At 41.1% G+C, this 20,360-nt stretch overlaps 1 protein-coding gene across 10 annotated transcripts in view; it reads right to left on the reverse strand.

Moving 5' to 3' along the window:
* foxp1b (forkhead box P1b) overlaps positions 1-20,360 on the reverse strand; it is a 363,905-nt gene that overhangs the window by 75,255 nt on the left and 268,290 nt on the right. For 5 of the 10 annotated variants that reach the window (XR_014087696.1, XM_081607517.1, XM_081607518.1 and 2 more), the window contains 3 exons: positions 10,216-10,353; positions 9,406-9,501; positions 3,272-3,422 (listed from right to left, as the gene is read on the reverse strand). Coding sequence is in view for 9 of the 10 variants with exons in the window: in XM_081607517.1 (XP_081463643.1) it covers positions 3,272-3,422; positions 9,406-9,501; positions 10,216-10,353 (385 nt within the window). In the remaining variant the exon portion in view is untranslated. The other 5 variants (XM_008410581.3, XM_081607522.1, XM_081607521.1 and 2 more) reach the window with 5 other exon arrangements.

The following is a 20,360-nucleotide window of genomic DNA, read 5'->3' on the forward strand; positions in this document are numbered from 1 at the left end:
TTCATGGACAGAATTTCTAGGCGCAGCCGAGGTGTTGAGGGGATCCGTTTTGGTGGCCTTAGGATCGCATCTCTGCTTTTTGCTGATGATGTGGTCCTGTTGGCTTCATCAGAAGACTGTGTCTCTCAGCTGGCCTGGGAACGCATTGGGGTTCCCCCAGAAGAGCTGGAAGAAGTGGCTAGGGAGAGGGAAGTCTGGGCCTCCCTTCTGAAGCTGCTGCCCCCACGACCTGACCCCGGATAAGCAGCAGAAAATGGATGGATGGATAATTAAAGCTGCAAGCAGCCTCGAATGGCCCTTGTAGCTCAGCGAGCGTCACTCCGGCCTCGTAGCGACTGCGAAGGTTCCAGCAATGCCACTCACTCGTCAACGTCGACGCTCTCGCACAGTTCCCGCACTCATCCTCCAGGCGACATACACTGATGTGTTCAGCAGTGCTCCATGATGATGTACCAAAAATCTGGTGCAGTTCGGCTGATGTAGTGAGGAGGTTTAGTTTATAGAATAGTTACCGAGCACAGTGGAGTCAAATTAAAATTTAATGCTATTAGGCTCTTTAGAGGTTCACAAACGTTTGTTGCTAATCGGATGATGCATGTGTGATTTGGAGACAACCATATGCACAAGGCAAGGGATTGAAATTTGCCATTTGGCCACATCCACATGGTTCAGCCAGCAGCTAGCATTGACGGAGTTCATCATCATGTCATTTTATGTCACTTGGCACAGGTTTAAAACTATATGAAAAGTATGACATCCAACAGGTGACTTCCTGTTGGAAGTGGGTGGGGCTAAGGTGATGTCAGCAATTGACCATGTAAATGTGATGAGAGCCGGTCTATAGTGAAAAAGAGAAAGTGCCATTCAGCTGTGACCTTGTATATGGAAGTTATTGCACCTTGATAATTCATAATGAAAGCCACATGCTTTGATGTATGAAAAATTATTTGATAACCTTTGACCTTCAATGCCTAAAGACTGTGCTGAGTGATTCTGAAGTCTGCATCTCAAAAGCTGTTGGACAGGCTCGATCAGATACGAGGTCTATAAAAAAGAGAAGACGGCAGCTTTGATCCAAAATGGCTGACTTCCTGTGGACCATGGCTCCAAGAGACTTTTTTGTATGTCCTGCCACGATACACACGTGTACCAAGTTTCATAATTCTGGGTTAAAGCATGGTTTAGGGCTGATTACTTAAATATTCCAGGGGGTGCTGCAGCGAAATTAAGACACTCCCACAAAAGATTGTTGTGGATTCCTGTTGGGGGCGGATACAGATCGATCCCAGTGAGTTTGGTGCAGCTCGGGCCAAATTCCTGGAATTTAGAGCCAAACATATGGCAATGGTGACACAGGTCACTTCGCCACGCCCACCTGCTCCACTGAATCCAGTCAGTGTTGGAAACGTTACACCAACATGTCTTCTGTCTTTCTGTCTCTGGACAGTTTCATGTTGATTAGGTGAAAGGGGGTCAGTAAGAGACTGTTCACAGTAAAACATGACACTTCCTGTTCTCAGGGGGTGTGACTTAAGTGATGTCATCATTTGACCTTGGGTATTGTAGGGCTCAATCACTGAAAGTGTGGTGCCTCTGTGAGTGTATGTGTGGGAGATATTACAGTTTCGTGTTTCATGCCGAGTAGGCAAACTTTGAGGTCTGGCCATGCACCTTCAGCATGCACAAAAAGTTTATTTTTTTGATAACTTTTTTTTGGCCATGCCTTATGAACAAATTGACCGAGTTTGAACCCAATCGATTGAAATCCCTAGAATGAGTTTGCTCAAATGCAAAGACCGTAAAAATCGGAACTTCTACCCAAAATGGCTGACTCCCTGTTTGATGTGCACTATGACATTAATAGAGTTCCCTGTCATCTTGGGGAGTGCTACAAGTGTACAAAGTTTCATGCTTCTACGATGAAGTAAAGTCAATGCGGAGGGTGTTTTGAAAGTTGTCAGATGGAGCTGTTGAGACGTTTCTTGTGCGATTTTTTGCGACAACCTTAAAATACCTAATTTTCACGCAGACTTGACGCGTCTGTCAAGTTAGGTGAGTTTTTGAATATGATAAGGTCCCCAAGAAGCCATTTCATTTGACAGAAGAATCGTAATAAAAAGAGGAAACAGTACTGATTAACTTCTGCGTCGTCATTTATTTCCTCAAGATAAACTGCCGGCTCCTCAAATGGATTAACACAACGTTGCATTCTCTTTAGTTTTCTCTGGTCTGTAATGGAGACTTGAATTTAACGCGCCATTTCAACAAAAGGTTTTGAATGCGCTTCCTAACCAGACGCTCCAAAGCGTTATTTAACAATATGAGGTGTTGTTTAATTTATTTTTAACATTGTATTTTCATACATTTATGCTAGGGCTGCCCAAGTCTAGTTTTCCAGAGCTACCATCTGCAACTTTAGATGCGTTCCTTCTCTAACATACCTGGACCATAGACTCATTATAAGCCTCTACAGAACTGAGTTGCTGCTAATGAGGGAAGTCAACCTTTTGTCTGGGGTGTATTTTAGCAGGGATGCATCTAAAAGTTGCAGTTTGGAGGACTGCACCTAGGAACTCCTGATTTGTACTGTCAATTTGGCCCGTTGAGGGCCAATATGCTGAAGTGGCCCTTGGTGAAATTGAGTTTGACACCCCTGGTCTACCCCCGGCTCACGTTCCCTATTAGTGTGTGAACATTCCAACGCTTGGTGAATTCTGCTTCACAATGGCAGGAAGAGCCGACACTGAAGGATCAAAAAGCAACGTCGCTATGAACGCTTGGCCGCCACAAGCCAGTTATTCCTGTGGTAATTTTTCTGACACATCCTGCTTAAAACCCAAAAAGTCAGAAGGTCCCGCTTTTAGGGTCTGTATTCATACTGAAAATCAAGATCAAGTGAGTTTTTGCTAATGAAAAAACGGGGTTGCCTTCATTTTTTTTTCATTGAACCAAAAGGCACCAAATTCCACAGCACATTTATATACCAAGGTTGTCAAAGTCATGCTAGCATAACTAATCTACTTCCCTGTTCCTCACAATTTTTATTTTAATTCAAACTCTTTCCTGAAGTGCGTCCCCTCTTATATATATCAAGTGTGCATTTAAGATTTAGCTAACAACTTCACAGCGGAAACAAATGGCGGTCGTTGTCGGAAAGCAGTTTTTTTTTTTTTTATTGTGACATCATGCATGATGTCACAATTCAACATGATGATACCTCAGTAGAACTACAGTGCACTGGTGGAGAGGCAGATGTAAAAGTGGTACTAACCCTGAGTGAGCGAGTGCAGCGGCAGGCTGGTCTGTCCTGGCTGGATGGAGAGCAGCCCTTGTCTCTGAAGGTTGAGCAGGTGTTGCTGCTGGACCTGCTGGACCTGCAGGAGCTGCTGCTGGAAGGCCAACTGCTGCGGTGACACCTGCTGCTGGAGACACAAATGAAAAAGCCTACCATAAGCCAACAAACACACACTGTACTCCATAGAATCCACTTGTTCTCTCTTCCACTTTGGTCTTTCTTCGGTCCGGGCTGTTTTTTTCTGGGCCCACTTAAGACAGGTAGGTCTCTGCTTTTCTCTCTTAATTAGTGCCAGTCGGGAGGCAAATGACAAACAATGAAACAACACAGTTAATCATTCATAATTAGAGCCACAGGAATTTAATTACAGCCATTCATAATTCAGCAAACAATGTGCGACTAAATCAAAGTGCTTAATAACCACCCTAGAAACTCTCAAGTCTCCCAGGCATGGTGCTGAGCTCGGGGATATGCGCTTCCCCCAGCCAGCCAACCAGCGCAGCAAGCTGCGTTCAATCACACGTTGATGGGAAAGAGAGTTATTTTCTTCATCTCGCTGGGTTACATAAGACATGTTATAAGTCTTTCTCATGATTTATTTATTAGACTTCTTGATCTGGGACCTGAGTTTGAATTTCGTACCACAAGCAAAAATTGTAAAATGGTATGACAATAAAAATCCTAGAATCCTTGAATAAGACTTTTTTATTTGTCATTATGTTTCTAGAACACAACAAAATTGGAGTGGTACCCTCATTGAATAAATACAATTTTAACTAGTCCTTGGGGTGCAGCATAAGGGTGTGGGTGTCTCTGCAGGGGTGCAGAGAGGATGGAAAGTGGACAGATTAATTCCACAGCTCTTGGGAAAAAGCTGTTCCTTAGCCAAAAGGTTGTGCTCTGTATATATTTGTACCATGTCCTGGACAGCAGCGGTACTAACACTTTGTACTTTGCCCTCGATGGGTGGGATCAGTGGCAATCAGTGCAGTCTGTCTCATATATTAGGTCCAGGTTTGGTAACTGACTCCCCACAATGCAGTGGGCAGTTTTCACCACCCTGGCCATGTCCTTTTTGTCCTGGACTGTGCAGTTGCCGTACCACACAGTCATACTGAGGCAGAGGATGCTCTCAATCACGGGTCGATAGAAATTCTTGAGTAACTGAGCAGGGAGTCTAGCCATTTTCAATTTCCTGAGGAAGAAGAGTCTTTGTTGGGCCTTCTTCATCAGAAAATATGTTCAACGACCAGGTCAGGTTCGAGGTGAGGTGGATACCCAGGAATTTGATGTTGTCCATGCGCTCCACCTCCTTCCCTTGAATTGTAATAGCTGGGTGCACTGTCCTCCTGGACTTCCTGTAGTCCACTATGACCTCTTTGGTCTTGCTGGTGTTGAGCACCAGGTTGTTTGGTTAACACCACTGGGACAGATGCTGGATCTCCTCTCTGTACAGGATCTCATCATTGTTTATTATCAGACCCACAACGGTGGTATCATCTGCAAACATTAGAGCCCTGTTACGGGAGTGGATGGCTACACAGTTGTGGGCGAACAGAGTAAAAAGAACCAGACTAAGCACACAGCCCTGTGGGGTGCTTGTATTGAAGACGATGGTGGATGGAGTTCGGTTCCCTATTCTACCCACCTAAGGCCGATGAGAAAGTCCCTGATCCAAAGGCACATTGATGTTGAAAGTCCGATGTTGTTGAGATTCACAATCGGCTTCTCTGGGATGGTGGTTTTAAATGCTGAACTGAAGTCAACAAATAGGATGCTGAAGATGTGTCAGGGCTGTGTGTCGTTCCATGGAGACAGCATCCTCTGTGGACAGGCTCCTCCTATAAGGACAGGCAAAGCGGTGCCTGTCCAGACCAGCAGGTAGGTTATCCTTGATGTGTTTTAGGATGATCCTCTCAAGCACTTCCTAATGACTGGAGTTAGTGTGACTGGGCAGTAGTCATTTAGGCTAGCCACAGCAGATTTTTTGGTACAGCAGTTGCTTCACCCACAGAAGTTGACTTGAAAAAGTGAAACGTGTGAACGTTGCTCATATGAAAAAGTAATATGAAGCCAAAGAGAGAAGGGGACAGAGGGGAGATAACAATAAACAGAAGAACATTATCTAATATCAGCCAAAACTCATATGGGCCACAGAAAGACCCTGTTAGCTGGACTCCCTGGTCAGGGCCATTTCCTTGATTCAGAAAATGGCTGTTTTGAAGGCTCCGCAAATTTTAGCTACATTTAAAACTTTAAAAATTAGATTTAATTTAAGTAAGTTAAGTATAATTTTGGTTTTTCAAATCTGGTGTTAATTTATCTATTTTTACATCTCACAGTGTACAGTAAGCTCCATAACTGTTCTAATGGGTTTAAGTCAAGTTATTACAGTGCAGCAAGAAAGTGTTAGGCTCCTCATAGAATGGATCTGCTTTTGCTTTTTGTCAAACTTCAATCTTTCTGATCAATGAACAAATTTAAATGTCAGTCAAAGATGAACTAATAAACACAGTTGAAGACGCAGCTAAATGTAAAACAAAAAAAAACAACTATCAATTTAAGACTTTTATGAGCTAAAACTGAAACAATAGAAGTCAAGACTTCTTCCAACCTGGCAGAAATAACAGTTTTAACTATGAAATTAACTAAAAAACCATCACTGCGTTCGCACAGTTAAAGTCAAAATAAGTCTGACTGAGACCCAACAGGATACTTGGTCTGTTTATGAGTACACAAGACCAGTTGTCAAATCGGGTGTGGAGCGGGGGAGGGAACAGGGCACTAAAAGCATTGCCAGGGCTGCCAGGCTGTGCACCGCACCCTTTTACCAAACACAGGACACACCACTCTGTTTACTTCTCACAATTGAACGTGTACAGAAAAAAAAATCTCTGTGCAGCATGGTAGACAGGTCACAGACTGGCGGCTCTGAAACCACTGAATCAGCCAGATAAAATGGGTCCCCCCTCCGCAGTCACCGTTTGCTCTGTCAAAAGGGTCTCAATGGTGTTCCCCTGCCTCACGCCCAGATCAGGCTAACTGGAAACGTTGTTTTATTTCCCCTGGATTCACAAGAGACATCTCACACAGGTCGACCCGGGATCTCATCTGATCTTTCCCAGTCGGTTATTTTTCTGAAGTTTTCCTGTGTCTGCAGTTGTTCATTTTTCATCACCTCTCTTCCCTGACAGTCCCTCGGATGGAGATAATAGCGCTTACGGGGGTGGGACTTCACATGGAACAATGTCTTTCATCAGAAACATTAAATAAATACAGGGCGTCTCGGCGGAAAGAAAAAGAAAATTGAGCGCGGCGAAGATGAATTTAACCCTCTCCCCTTCACAATTTTTCCCCTCTCTCTTTTAGTCCCATCAGCTGACAGCGGCTCCTGTGCGCTCCCAGCATGAAGGCACATTAACCCCTCCTCTACCCCACTGCTCCACCCCACCCTAAACCCAATAGACCAAATAAGAGGTTAACAAGAAGTGGCACGAGGGAGAGAAAAATACAGTCTCTGACAAATGAGAAAGAGTGGCAGTGGCAGGCCCCTTTCTTGTCGAGTTTCAAATATAAAGTTAAAGATCTTTGAAAAACAAAATTTTGATGTCTTTAAAATAAAAGGGGGCACAAAGCAACAACAGGGGGTTATTGTCTGGCAGCCACAGGGGAGTTGCTGCATAATGCCCCATTCTGTCTTTTGATGGCTGCTGGAAAAAGTGGGCAAAAAAAAAGAAAGAAAAAAGCAAGCGAGCTGGCGCGTGGGGAAGAGAAAGAAAAGAGAATCTCTTAAGGCAGCATTCATTTCCTGTGATCAGACATAATATGGTTAAAAAGTAGACTTTCTTTTCTTCCTCTTTTTCTTCTCATGCTCCATTCAACTGATCAATTGCATCCCCCCTCCTCGTTCCCTCCTTTTGCTGCGCTAATGTTTACATCAGATGTGAGTTTGGTGACAGGCCTTATCTGAGGCCGAAGAACGCTGCTGTCATGTTGATTTATGGGAGCATCACACCACAACTTGTCCAAACTGAAGCCCGCAGTTCATTAATTAGGGAGCTAGAACTTTGAAGTTTGTCGGTAGGGGAGGGGAAGACGCTTTTCAACAGCGTGTGCATTGAGTAGCGCGAGAGGCTAGGCTTAATTTTTCCGTCATCCCCCCAACACGCCTGTTTTTACTCTCCAAATACCAAATTCAACGGGAACAGGAGTGTAAAAAATTTTCCAGTTCGTCTTTAAACTTCTTCTGCCCATGGACTAATAATTTACTTTGTCCAAAGTGGCGTTCGTATCCACCCGTCGTTAACAAATATTAAGCCGTTTGGCTTTGAGCAAGCCCCGTCGCAAGACAGAGGGGTTGCTGGCGTAGGAGAGAATTCAAGAAAAGAAAAAAGCTGGGAGCGCTCTTTGTGCTGATATCTCACAATTACATGCCTTTTTTCCCTCTGCATTTCCATGTTAATTACCAAGAAAAACTTCTCCAATTTATATGCGCCCTGTTATTTTTCTTTTCCGTTTAGCCTGTCATTTTGTCCTACACACAGTTCACAGGAGCGGCCATCTTTTTAGTTTCAGAGGACACGTGTACTGGACAAAAGGGTCAGTCTTCTTTTATTGTCTGTCATCAGCTTTAGCATCTTAGTAAAAAAATATTTAACAGGTGTGTGCATTAAGGGGTAATAATTTTGGTCTAGTTTCTTGTGCAAATATCTTGAAATAAGACAACTGTAGCTTCCAAATAACTTTTCAGCAAAATACAGAAACTTGTTTTAAGTCAATAATTCCTTAATATTGATTTTTAAAAAAGTGGTAGTACCACTGGCAAATTATTCCACTTGTAACATGAGAAAAATGTCCTGTTATAAGTGAAATAAAATGCCAGTGGACCTACCATTTTTAAAATCAATATAAAGGAATTATTGACTTAAAACAAGTTTCTGTATTTTGCTGAAAAGTTACATCTGCAAGTCAGCAAATAAGTTACAGATGACTTACTTTAAATGCACTAAAATCTGCACTAATAACTAGACTAAAAATAAAATAGATTTTGTGTTTTTGTTACTAACCCCTCAAAAGTTTGAATGAGATTCTTAAGGAGTGGAGCTAGTGACCTCAGAAAAATCTTCCCCAAGTTAAGGAGAAAAATGACTGGACTGTGATACAAAATTCAGATTTCTTAATTACAGGTACCCCTCCATAGAAAATCTATGGCATATCATTAAGAGGAAGATAAGAGACACCAAAGCAACCTGCACTTCCTTAACATGATTGGCCAAGTCCTGAGTGCATATTCTGTGTTAACATACATAACTGTTTTAAAGGGTTGCTTTTTTACGACAATAACAAATATGCAGCAATACATGATTGTCGAGGAAGAGTGAATGCTGCAAATCGACTCAATGCTATGTGCTGAGTTTCCTTACATAGAAACTTTTGATTAAATATCTAACTGAGCAAACTGTCATGTTTGAGATCAATTAAAATGTGTGTGTGTGTGTGTGTGTGTGTGTGTGCGTGCGTGCGTGCGTGCGTGCGTGCGTGCGCGTGTGTGTGTGTGATTGAATTGAACATATTTTTTCTAAAGTCCTTTGTGAAGAGAGTTGTTGAAATTTGGCGATATGTAAATAAACTGAATTGAACTCAATTTTTGGCTTTTCCAACAAAATTTACAGGAACAAGCCATTGAAACATATCACTGTAATTAACAAATCTACATACTATACCAGCTTTCCTTTTTTTGAATTGAGTCATTTGAAATTGGTGAACCTGTACAAGAAATGTTTGACTCTACCAAGAGACCCTTCCACCCCCCTAAAATAACCATTGACAACTGTGAAATATTCCATATTTCACAGGGAGACAATTTCCCAACTAGAGGCACCGTCTTCTTAGCACAGTATCAGTTTGTTAACATTTACCCAGCAATTCTGACATGCTAATCAGAAGCATGAGTGCACTTGATTCCCTCTCTCTCTCTCCTTCCTCGTCAGTCTAAACCACAGTCTGAAAGACTGATGGCGTTCAGGAGAACACACACATGCCTTCCATGCTCTCTCCATCTGGCCAGTCGTTTTGGAAATGGCAGGCGGTCAGAGTGATGTCAGCTTTACCTCTTTGCTCTGCTTGCCGCCTGCATGTTGCTGCTGCTGGAGGAGCTGGAGGTGAAGCTGTTCCTGCTGCTTTTTGTAAAACTCTTGAAGTTGCTGCTGCAGAGGAAACAAGAAGGATGAAGGAATCAATGTTTTGTTCGCTTTGACAAAAAATAGAAGTTATTGCAGTTAACTAAAACAAAATAAGAAAAAGCTGACACTGAGAAAACATTTTTGTTAACTGAAGTAAACAAAAACTTTAATTAAGGGGGGAAAATTAGAACTACCTGGATCTATGTCATGCGTTTATAAAACTAAAACATTGAAATTAGAGGTATGACACCCTTTGTTTTTTTGACTCTATATCAGCTCTTTAAACTGATATGAGTTTGATTTATTTTTTCCCCACACAAGCAGTTTACGCCAGCGAATTACGCTACGCCATAATCCTCCTCATGCTGAACGTTGTGACAAAACACCAGTCAGTAGGTTGTTCAACAATAATTGAATATATTTTTGAAAGTGGTACTTTCTGTTGCGTATTCATTACCCAATCGATGTGTACATAATCACAACTCAATACCTTTTTGAATTCTGCACCTAAAAATTAAACTAAGTATGAAAAAAACTAAAGCTACAACTAATGACATCTAAACTGAAATTAAACAACATTTACTTAATAAAAGCTAGCAAGCACACTCTGAAAACTAATTAAAACTAACTCAATCAGTCAAACAAAAAGTCGCAACAAAATAAAGCTAAACAATGATGAAAAACACCAAACCATTGTGCCTGAAAGAAGTAAGTCAGCGACAGCGTGGCACATTTTACCTGCTGTAGCATGAGGGCCTGCTGCTGCTGGAGGAGGACCTGGAGCTGCTGAGGGCTCAGGACTTGCTGCTGAAGAATCTGCTGCATTTGCTGTGGAGTTATCACTTGAGGTGTCATCATAGCCACTGACACTGGAACCTGCACAGACAAGTCGCAGTGAGGAAAGAAAATGAGCAAAGGCCAACTTACATTGTCTAAGGATACTAAATATTGATTTACCAAATCCGGCCCACCACAGCTATTTCTATGGCCCTCTAAACTTCAACATAACAGTGTGCTTAAATATAATTGAATAAATCAAATCAAATCAGTTTTTATTGATATGGCCAAATGGCATCAATGTGACAAGATGTCAGATAGTATTTAATCTTAAGGAGTATAAATCGAATGCAGAGAAAGATATAGTATTTTAATAATTTGTCAGTTCAGCCTGTCACAAAAAGCAATTAAACAATTAATTGCACAATTTTCATTTTGATGATTAATATTTTTTGAAGGGCAATTTTGTTTACAGAGTTTATAATGGATTTTATTTATGATTTTGGTTGTGTGTGTGTTTTTTTTAAATTTCTGTTTCATTTATTGTTTTTGGTTGTTTGGTGTTTTATTTTGGATATTTAAAATGTTGTCCACTCCCGACCCCACTAAGGGACAAGGGCGTAAAGAAAATGGATGGATGGATAGTGTTTAAGACAGTGAACTTGCATTATTAAACCAAACATATCACTTAAAAAATGTCTCAAATCAACAGAATTATTATAATAACAGGATGATGATATTGTTCAGCTAAATTTAAGATTGTGATAGGTAGTTTTATCAAAACGTTCTGTGACAACCGGCTCTTTGAAATTGATTTTGCCATCTCTGGTCTAGAGGGATCCTTTGACTAAATCATGAGTCACATCCATTCCCCATCTTCACAAGTCAATCATTAAAAACAGAAATGTACTGTACATAGTCAAAAATACAGTCAACAACTAACAGAACTTTCGAAAAAACAGGTTAAAAGACAAAAAACAAGCAGGGATATGTAGTTTCAATGATTACATGATCTGAAATTCCATCTTCAGACCTTTCGTCCTCACTCTCCACTCATTCGATAAGATCTGTTTTTGCTGTAATACCCTCTGAGATTGCTCTTTAAGCTGCCCAACATATTAAATAGTAAAAGGACTTCAGTCCATTTACTATTTAAATGTTCTTTTTGTCACAGTCGCTCCATTGAAACTCACAAATGCACACAGATTCATACACTCATATACAAATCTGTGAAAGAACTGGGGTTCTGGGTGAGAGAATCTGAGAGAGAACCCCTTTCCGGGGGGAACCCAACACTTTCCTAATGCAAAACAACTTCTCTTCCCATTGACAAAACATGGTAGCAGCAGCATCATGTTATGGGAATGCACTTGAGGTTGAGTTATGAACAGATATGGACTCCAGTTATAAGCCAGGCAACTCATGAATGCAGCTGGGTGTTTATTTAGTGTAAATAAGCATTGATGAAGTTGCTGTTTCAGTTAACCTCCCCACAATGCTTTGCTACATCACCGTCACTTTCACATGACCAACCTGCTCCACTTCCCAAACGGCAACAAGTTGGACATAAATATTGGTTGTTAATATACGCCTGGTTTTACTTACCAGTTCAATTTTGATATGTTAATAATTGACTAATATTGAATCAATACTGATATTTTAAAAAATGACTAACATTGGCCGATATCCATATCAGTGCCAATATATTGTTCTTCCCCAATTTAGGTTGATCAGTTCGTCTTGTAAAGCATAATCATGGTTTAGAAAATGAAAGAGCCATCACTCTAAATATGAACTTGTTATACTTTACTATAAGCAGAGCAGGTAAAAGATCCTAAATGCTATAAAATGGACAAACGAAAGGAAAATACTACTGAATTAAAATATAGATCAAAATAACAAAAATAACAGCATATATTAGATTATTATGACTGTATTAAACATGTTTTATTCTATTACTTTTTTAAATTAAAAGTGATCTCACCACAATACTCCTGTGGTTCACTCGCCGTGTCAAGTCCGACTATCTCATTAGAAACGCTGTGAGCAGCGATGTGCTGTTTTAAAGATGCAGATAGCCCAAAGGAGGAGCAAGAAAGGGAGGAGGAGGAACCGCGGCGACAAAAAACTCTGGCGGGCCTCTAATTCTTACAGGAAAGGTGTAAGTGCATGACTCCTCCAAACAAGTGATTTGTTGTGACATTGAGAGAGCGTCCACAGTTGTCAGAGAGCCTTAATTGCTCCGATGACACGAGGCAGTCGGAGTGTGTCGGGGAACGCCGCCACTCGCCTCTGTGATGTGAAACGCCATTAAAATCCCCTTACCTTAACATTCAGATGACAAACAGCGAGGCACTGCGCTGGATGTTGTGTCTATTGTGCTTTTGTTGCGCGAAGACAGCAACAAGGAATACACACGCACATCCCTGCTCCTGTCAACAGTCCATGCTGATGCTGACGCCCCGTCGTCACAGAGGAAGCCACATTTCAGAGCCGTCTCAGAGCTAATGACAGCCCTTTGAATTTTTCATGTGTTTCTGAATGTAATTTAGCTGTTTAAGATAATTTTTTTGGACATCCGTATAAGCTTAATTATTATTCTTAGCATAGCGTTAAACAAAAACAAAGCCGTGCCATAGTCAGCAGAAGAAAGGGGCTGTGATATGAAATGAAGAAGAAGCAGCTTTGATGCTCTCCGCTAAGTTTGTTGAGCGGTGCCAGACTATGCCGGACGACGGGGTCAGGGCCCCACCCAGGACCATTTCTCATTTCCAGCATCAAGGCGCAGGGAACAAAATGCCCCCCGTGTTACGTCTTAATATGCAGTTCATCTTGTCTTGTTATTTGCGTAGCCCAGCCCCCCATTTCCTAATTTCACAGTCATTATCCACTGAAGTCCTTTTTTTCCCGAGCATCACTAATTTTGATGAACATTTTGAAGGTCAACGGAGCAGCCCCCGTCTTCCTGAGATGCGAGTCCAATATGTCCTATTACTATTATTAATGGATGCCTAGAGGATTAGAAATACCACCTGAATTTTTTAGGTGTTTAATTCTACTGCATGTTTGTCTTTTTTTTTAAGCAGGAAAAAATTGCACATATTTGGTGTGTATTTGCTTCATGATTTTGATATAATTTCACAAAATGTAATGTTTACAGCTCGTTTCATAATTGATTACTGCATAATGTTATGATATAAAGCAATTTGAACTGCCTTGTTGCTGAAATGTGCTATACAAATAAAATATACATATATTACCAACTGCAGCTGGTGGCTCATTTAAACAGCCTGGCATGCCAATTTTTTACCAATACAAATTTTTTTTTTTTTTAATAACTGATAATAGTTCATTGAAAAACATTAAAAATACCTGGGAAGGACTTTGTTTGTGGCTAATAAACCATCATACAAAACCATGCCTGATTTGGTTTTATCATATCCTTGATGAAATGCACTGGAATTGAATTGAAATATGTCAAAAGTTAACCAAACTACTAAATTAACTAAACTAACCTAAAAAAAGAATCTGTTCCTTTAGTCTTTAATTTTTAAATTTGGAAAACAAACCAAACTTCCACAACAGGGTCTGTCAATCAGTCCTTTCTCACAGCAGATGGAAAAGGAGTAGTGGCGGATCTTCAGAACTTTGCAGATGTAAATAAGATTGGTGGATAATAACAGGTAAGTATCGTGTGATTGTGCAAAATCAGGAAAGCGGTGCACTCCTACATTTGTTTTCTTGTAACTGCACGACAATGCATAGCTCAATAAAAGAAAATGATAACTAAACTCAAAGGTAACAGCTGCTTTACAATCCTAGGCGATAGTTTTCTACTTCAGTCCGTCCTTCAGCATAACAGTGTGAATTCATGGTTTCACACTTTGTTTTTGTCAGGCTCACAGTAACTACAGCCAGAGCAGCTTCCTCTCTATGCAGAGGCTATTACAGACCCCCGTTTTATTACCCATTACTACTAAGGTCATTAGCACCAAGAGGGATTGTGTGCTTCTTAACCTATTGATCAATGTAACTACTATCATTTAATCCTGTGCTAAAGGAGAGAAAATCTCTCTGAAAGGAGGGCAAAGCGGGGGGAGGACACTATTGAGTATGTATGGCCGGGGGAGGGGGGTGGGGGGTGACATGGGTGGGGATGGACCAAAGGGGGAGGGGGTACTTTAACTGTTAAATACTGCCTTGGCCACTGTATCGTGCCCATTTAACGCAAAAAATACACAACGCAGGTCACCATTCAGAGCACTCAGTCACGGTGCCCCCACCCCTAAAAAACAGGATCAGAAGCGGGCTAATAACTGGAGGGATACGCGGAGCCTAGCTCCACGAGGTGTGTGTGTGTGTGTGTGTGTGTGTGTGTGTGTGTGTGTGTGTGTGTGTGTGTGTGTGTGTGTGTGTGTGTGTGTGTGTGTGTGTGTGTGTGCGTGCGGAAAAAGAGGACACTCCGCGGATGCCAGAAATAGCTGACGTTTATGAATTTCACGAAGGTGTGGCACTCTCCAGGTGCCTCCCCATACGTAAACATTCAAAAGAGCTGGAACATTTTCACACAGCTGCAGAGTAACTGGAGGCAAAATACTGTACCAGCACGGGCCTGCTGGCCAAACATACACACACATGCAGACAGAAACAGATGCACAAATGTAAACTGTGGTATGTTTGCAGCAACCAGTACGTACAGAATTTTGCAGCTCATAAAATACTGCATAGCAAAAGAATAGAGGAAACATATGTTGTATTTGGACTAATATATATATATATATATATATATATATAACAACAAAACACATACAGAAAACAAAGCTGGCAAGCTATAAGTGGTAGAAAGATCCACTAATTAGAAACCTATTAGAAATTTTTTTAAAAGGTTGTGATCTGTGTAATACGTTCCCCTTCAATAAGCTGCTAGCAAATCTAGAAAGTGTTTGTTTTTGCTAAGATCTATGAATTCCATCAAAGCAGCAACAATGAATCTTAAAGCTACTTTTATAGCTATAAAATCACATTTATATTTATAACAATACATGTAAATCTATATGCATAACCATAATAGCTCATATGTTGAATCATTTTAGCAACAGAAGGAATTTTAGTTGTACTTTGATCATTTTTGCTTTCATAACTTATGAAATATATGTTAATACAGGGATGCCATGGTATTTTTCTCAGGGTTATAACACTGGGAGAACCTCGTGGATGTCTATGCGTAATCACAAGCCAGAGGCCAAACTAGGACAGCAGAAAGAGCTACGTGACAGTCGCTGTCAATACACACATAAATACGCACACATTAAATAAAGAAAAAGGATGAATATCAGAGAGAGTCTCCAGCACTGGCCAAAAAGGTGCAGCAAGGCTGATAGAAAAGTGAAATAGAAAAAAAATATACCGGTATATCAAATTTCCATTCATGCTCCCTGGGGTCATCTTGTTTTTGGTTGGGGGGAATTAATCAAATAGAATGGAAAAGTAAGGAGAAGAAAAAAAAACTCCACCCCCCAAAAAACAAATAAGCCCTTAAAATCTGATGCCGTTGTTATTTTTCTACCTTGGCCGACTGTAGCGCGACGGGAAGAGGGTCGTGGGGAAGAAACGACTTCCCATGCCGACTATGATCTCCTGCGTGGAAACATTGCCAAAATGAGGATTTCACGGCAGCTATTGTATTCAAGTGATGTGTGAACATAATTAGCCGCTGACAAGACTGGAAGGACTAATTCCATATTAGCCATTCAGGTTGATTGAAATCTCTCATGTGGAGAGCATTTTCCTCCCTCAGACAGAGACACTGCAGATTTTTACAGTACAATAATAGCTTTTTTTTTGTTTAACAAAATACGGAAGAAATATTGAAAATTCTTCAGCAGGACAATCATTTCTAATTAGAACAACAAGTTTAAAAACAATAAAAAAAATGAAAGAGCAAAGCAAGACAATTTGTCAGCTCACCTCGTCTGACGGGTGTTCGCCTTTTCCTCGTCATCCACAATCAGGACGTTTGGTAAATATTTACAGCCAAAATAATCGAGGTGTTCACAGCCATGTTTAGTTTAGTTGCGCTGCATATTCTGGGTTTTATTTCTGGAGGCCGATGGGGCCGCAAAATATCAGTGGCAAATGTAAAAATAAAAAGCTTCAAACTGCATTTTAATTAACGTGTCAATTATAAATAAACAGGTTTTTCTGGCAGAGCCCCCAAACCCAAGGTTCGCTTTAAACAAACAAACTCCAGAGTCAGACGAGTATTGAAAGCAGGACTGAAGGCAGGTGACTTTTCCGCCTGACACACATTTTGTCCCTAACATGAAGAAAATGTTATATTATATTGATGTATTTCTTAAAACTAAGCATTTTTTCTTGAATTTAACGTAAAAAAATGAAAAGTTCAGACTAACTCTGATGCACTGATTGATTTAAATATGAATTGTTTTAGAAGTGTCTTGTTATTTTTTTACATTTTCGGGCCATTCCTCCAGGTTTCACACCTTTTAGTTAAATATAAGCTTTAGCTTATATATTCAGTCTGACTGTTCCTACACACACACCGCTGCTCACCGTCTCACCTTTGCACTGTTACTGTAATCTGCGTGTTCCTGTGTTCCACAGTTCACCACCTCGGCGTGGTTGCAAAGCGCCACACGCTTTCAGATGCATTGTTTGAGCGGGTTGAGATTTAATTAAGATGGCAGCCCCTAAAAGAATCCTCCTCAACTGGAACTGTAGTCAAAGCCTCATACAAGGCGGATACATCCCTCGTATGGATTGTTTCTATTTTCTGCCGGCTAATCCTCGTTTCCATGACAGCAGACGCAAGTTATGCCGCTTCTTTCCAAGTTTCTTTATGCCGTTTGTATTAAAAGTTTACTGAAATATGCAAATAGTAACTTAAAAAGTGTAAAAGTGAACCATTTTCTCTCTAACAAGTCAACAACCTGACATCCTCATGACAGCAGATGTCCTCATCATGTTATCTTATTGTCATTTGGCATCTCGACCTTTTCGGGCACATGTCGGCTTGAGTGTAAAGTTAATGGCGCTTTTTGTGAAACGGAGATGTGCACACTTCAAGTGCTACAGAAAAGGGAGGTGTGGGGGAAGCCGTTTCCAAGTGAAAATACGTTTGTTTTCACTTGGAAATGCCAGCGAGTAACAGAAGACGGCAGCTGGTGATTCCCTGTATCACTTCCAAACTATTCCCTTGTCTGGAAGGGACAAGGGACGTCTGCTTCGTACTGACGGGTCAGTACAAAGCAGACCCCCGTCCCTGCAAAGGATATCCCAGTAAGTTAAACGGGTGGGGGTGCATCCCAACACTCCTTTTTCTCTCTTTGGGTACACAGATAATATTTGATTCCCTATGTGGTGGTTTTAGAAATGACAGGTGCTGCCACTGCACACGCAACTCTTGTCTGAAAGGGCTAATGCACTACTAATGAAGAATAAATCAACTTTGATTACAAACTGTCAACCCAATTAGCTCGCAGTCCAACACTCTCCTCTTTACTTGCCCCCCCAATCAAACTTTGCGGTCACACGGCTGAACGGCCAGAACGCTGCAGCTCCTCCGTCCTGCATCTTTTTGGAGCACTGATGCAAAGGAGTTGAAACTTTATAAAAAAAATAAATAAAGCAGAAAAAATGTTACATGAAAATGGACAATAAACACTTTTCTTAGTTTTGTTTGGAAGTAGTGAAAGTTTTTTTAAGGGGGAGAAGTCTTATTAAGAAAAGCTTGATTCGCTCTAAACTTTACGGCGGGTTGACATGTGGAGTGACAACACAGTTTGTGGTGACTGTGTCAAATATAGAGCCGTCTTCAACCTCTGTCTTAATTTGCTCTGACACCCTGAGGGGAGTGAGAATTAGCCAGGACTGAAAAAAATATATGCATACAATCCTCACACTAAAGAAACCCCAGAGGAAAACATGCTTCAAGGTTTTACCTTGAGGATTTTCTTAAAGAATTTATAGTAATAATAATAATAATAATAATAATGAAAAGTTACAACGTGTAAAAAACACATAGCAACTCATCCCCTGTTTTTCTAAGAACTTTCCATAATTCAAAGAGGAGGCAGTAGATCAGCAGATCCTAGAACTGGTTGACTAACTGTCAGCAAAGTCAATAAAACTAATCAAACATTGTCAGAAGTTCATAGAAAAGCTTTTCCATAAAGAACATATGTTTTTTAACTTTCAATAAAAACTTTTACTTCCATCAAGCAAATAAAACAGCAGCGCAAACAAGTAAACAAAAACATCTGGATTAGATTTTCATCCACATTCAGCCTCTGTATAGAACCGACCCAACACAAAACGATGGTATCACATCTGCTATCATCTTTCTCTTACTTGCCTCTGTGACAAACTAAATCCCGGGATAACTCCGCTGCTTCTACGAAACGGCATGACAAAAATAAGCAGCTATGACAGAATGTCAGCGGCGGACAGACAACAAAGCTCCCTTCCTCCTCCTTCTCCTCCTCCGGTCAAATTAAATTGTCAAGTTCTTCTTTTTTTGTTAAACACAAGAAAGCTGGCAAAAATCAGACAAATCAATCATATTGACAAACCTGACAAACTCCATTTAGCTGGGAGGGTAAACAAGAGCGCCGGGCCACGAGGTACGGAGTGAAGCAGAGCGGAGAACTCAGCGGCGAGGGAAAGAGAGAGAGAGACAGAGAGAGAGAGAGACAGAGACAGAGAGAGAGAGAGACAGAGAGAGAGAGAGAGAGACAGAGAGAGAGAGAGGCGCTCAGTCGGGCTCGGAGAGCAGGGCAGGTTGAGGAGAGGCGCAGCCGAGACTCCAACCTTCCTCGGGATACGGACAGATTGCACGCGCGAGGTTGTTCCCCGGCTGACAAGATACAAAACTATCCAATCAACCACGCCCTTCTCAACCAATCACAAGCAGCCTTCTCTAAACATAATCAATTCAAATCGGGGTGGAAAAAAGGCATGTTGGGGGGGTGGGGGGTATTGCAGGTGAAACTGTGCCTTTGTGAGGGGCCCCTTTAAAAAAAGAGAGAGCAATGAAAGACAGAGGGAAGGGGGGAGTCACAGTTGATGGCTGTTAACCCTTTGACCCTTTAGCTGGGACTCTGGCCGTGCCACTGAAACAATGGAGGCTTAAAGAAAACAGGTTTTAATGAAAGAGTAGATAAGTAAACACAGCTATGTGCTATCAGTGCCTTTAAATGGTCATGTTTACACAGCCGCCACAAAATCACCACTCATTTGAACACAGCAACTATGTTTTCTTGTTAACTCTTCATAAAATTCCCACAAGAGACAATACACTATTTATCTTAACAAAAAATAGCATACACACTTATGAAAATTTTAATATGCAACTTTTTGAGTAGCCATGAAAAAAAAAACGACTTGAAGTATTTTTGCAGTTTTTTTAACTCTTACCCTGCAGTTTGCTTTCAGAAAAGCTTAAACCCACTAACATTCACAGCCAATGTTACAGCAGCTACACTGCAATCCATCCACTTCCACCCCAATGAGAGCAATTAACTGTCATGACATCATCACACTCTCCAACACCCCATGTGCTCTCAGCTAGAGTAAGAAAACAAGACCCTGCCACCTACTGGGGATCTTGCTGAACTCACCGGGAGGCATGGGTCAGCACCCCCTCGTTTTACTACCCCATCATTTCCTTTGATGACCCTCAGCATCTCCGAAGGGTCAGATATGTTCCCATCCTAATAAATTTAAGATAAAAAAAAAGGAACAATCCTCTAATGAGGTGTTACGGAGTAAGAGCGAACTTAACTTAAAGAATTAAAGATAAGATTAACACCTTGCGTTGTTCATAATCGTGACAAACACAGAGCGGAACATTACCCCCTCACGCCTCCCCGGCTCGCATCGAGAGCCATAAACTTCTCTTTTTGGCCAAGGATGAAGGACTGTTCCTGGGATGCCGTCCAGTCAGCAAACACTGCTGGTAAAATAATCTAAAGTGTCTGTTTGAGAAGCCACCACTCTCCTATGCTAATAACAATAAGCTCAGGGAAAGATGGCTTGACCTATATAAATTATTGACTACAACGCCTTCAAGTGTCAAAAAGTGACAA

Source organism: Poecilia reticulata, chromosome 5 (assembly GCF_904066995.2).
Source record: "Poecilia reticulata chromosome 5, P_reticulata-male-v2, whole genome shotgun sequence".
NCBI classification, from domain to species: domain Eukaryota; kingdom Metazoa; phylum Chordata; class Actinopteri; order Cyprinodontiformes; family Poeciliidae; genus Poecilia; species Poecilia reticulata.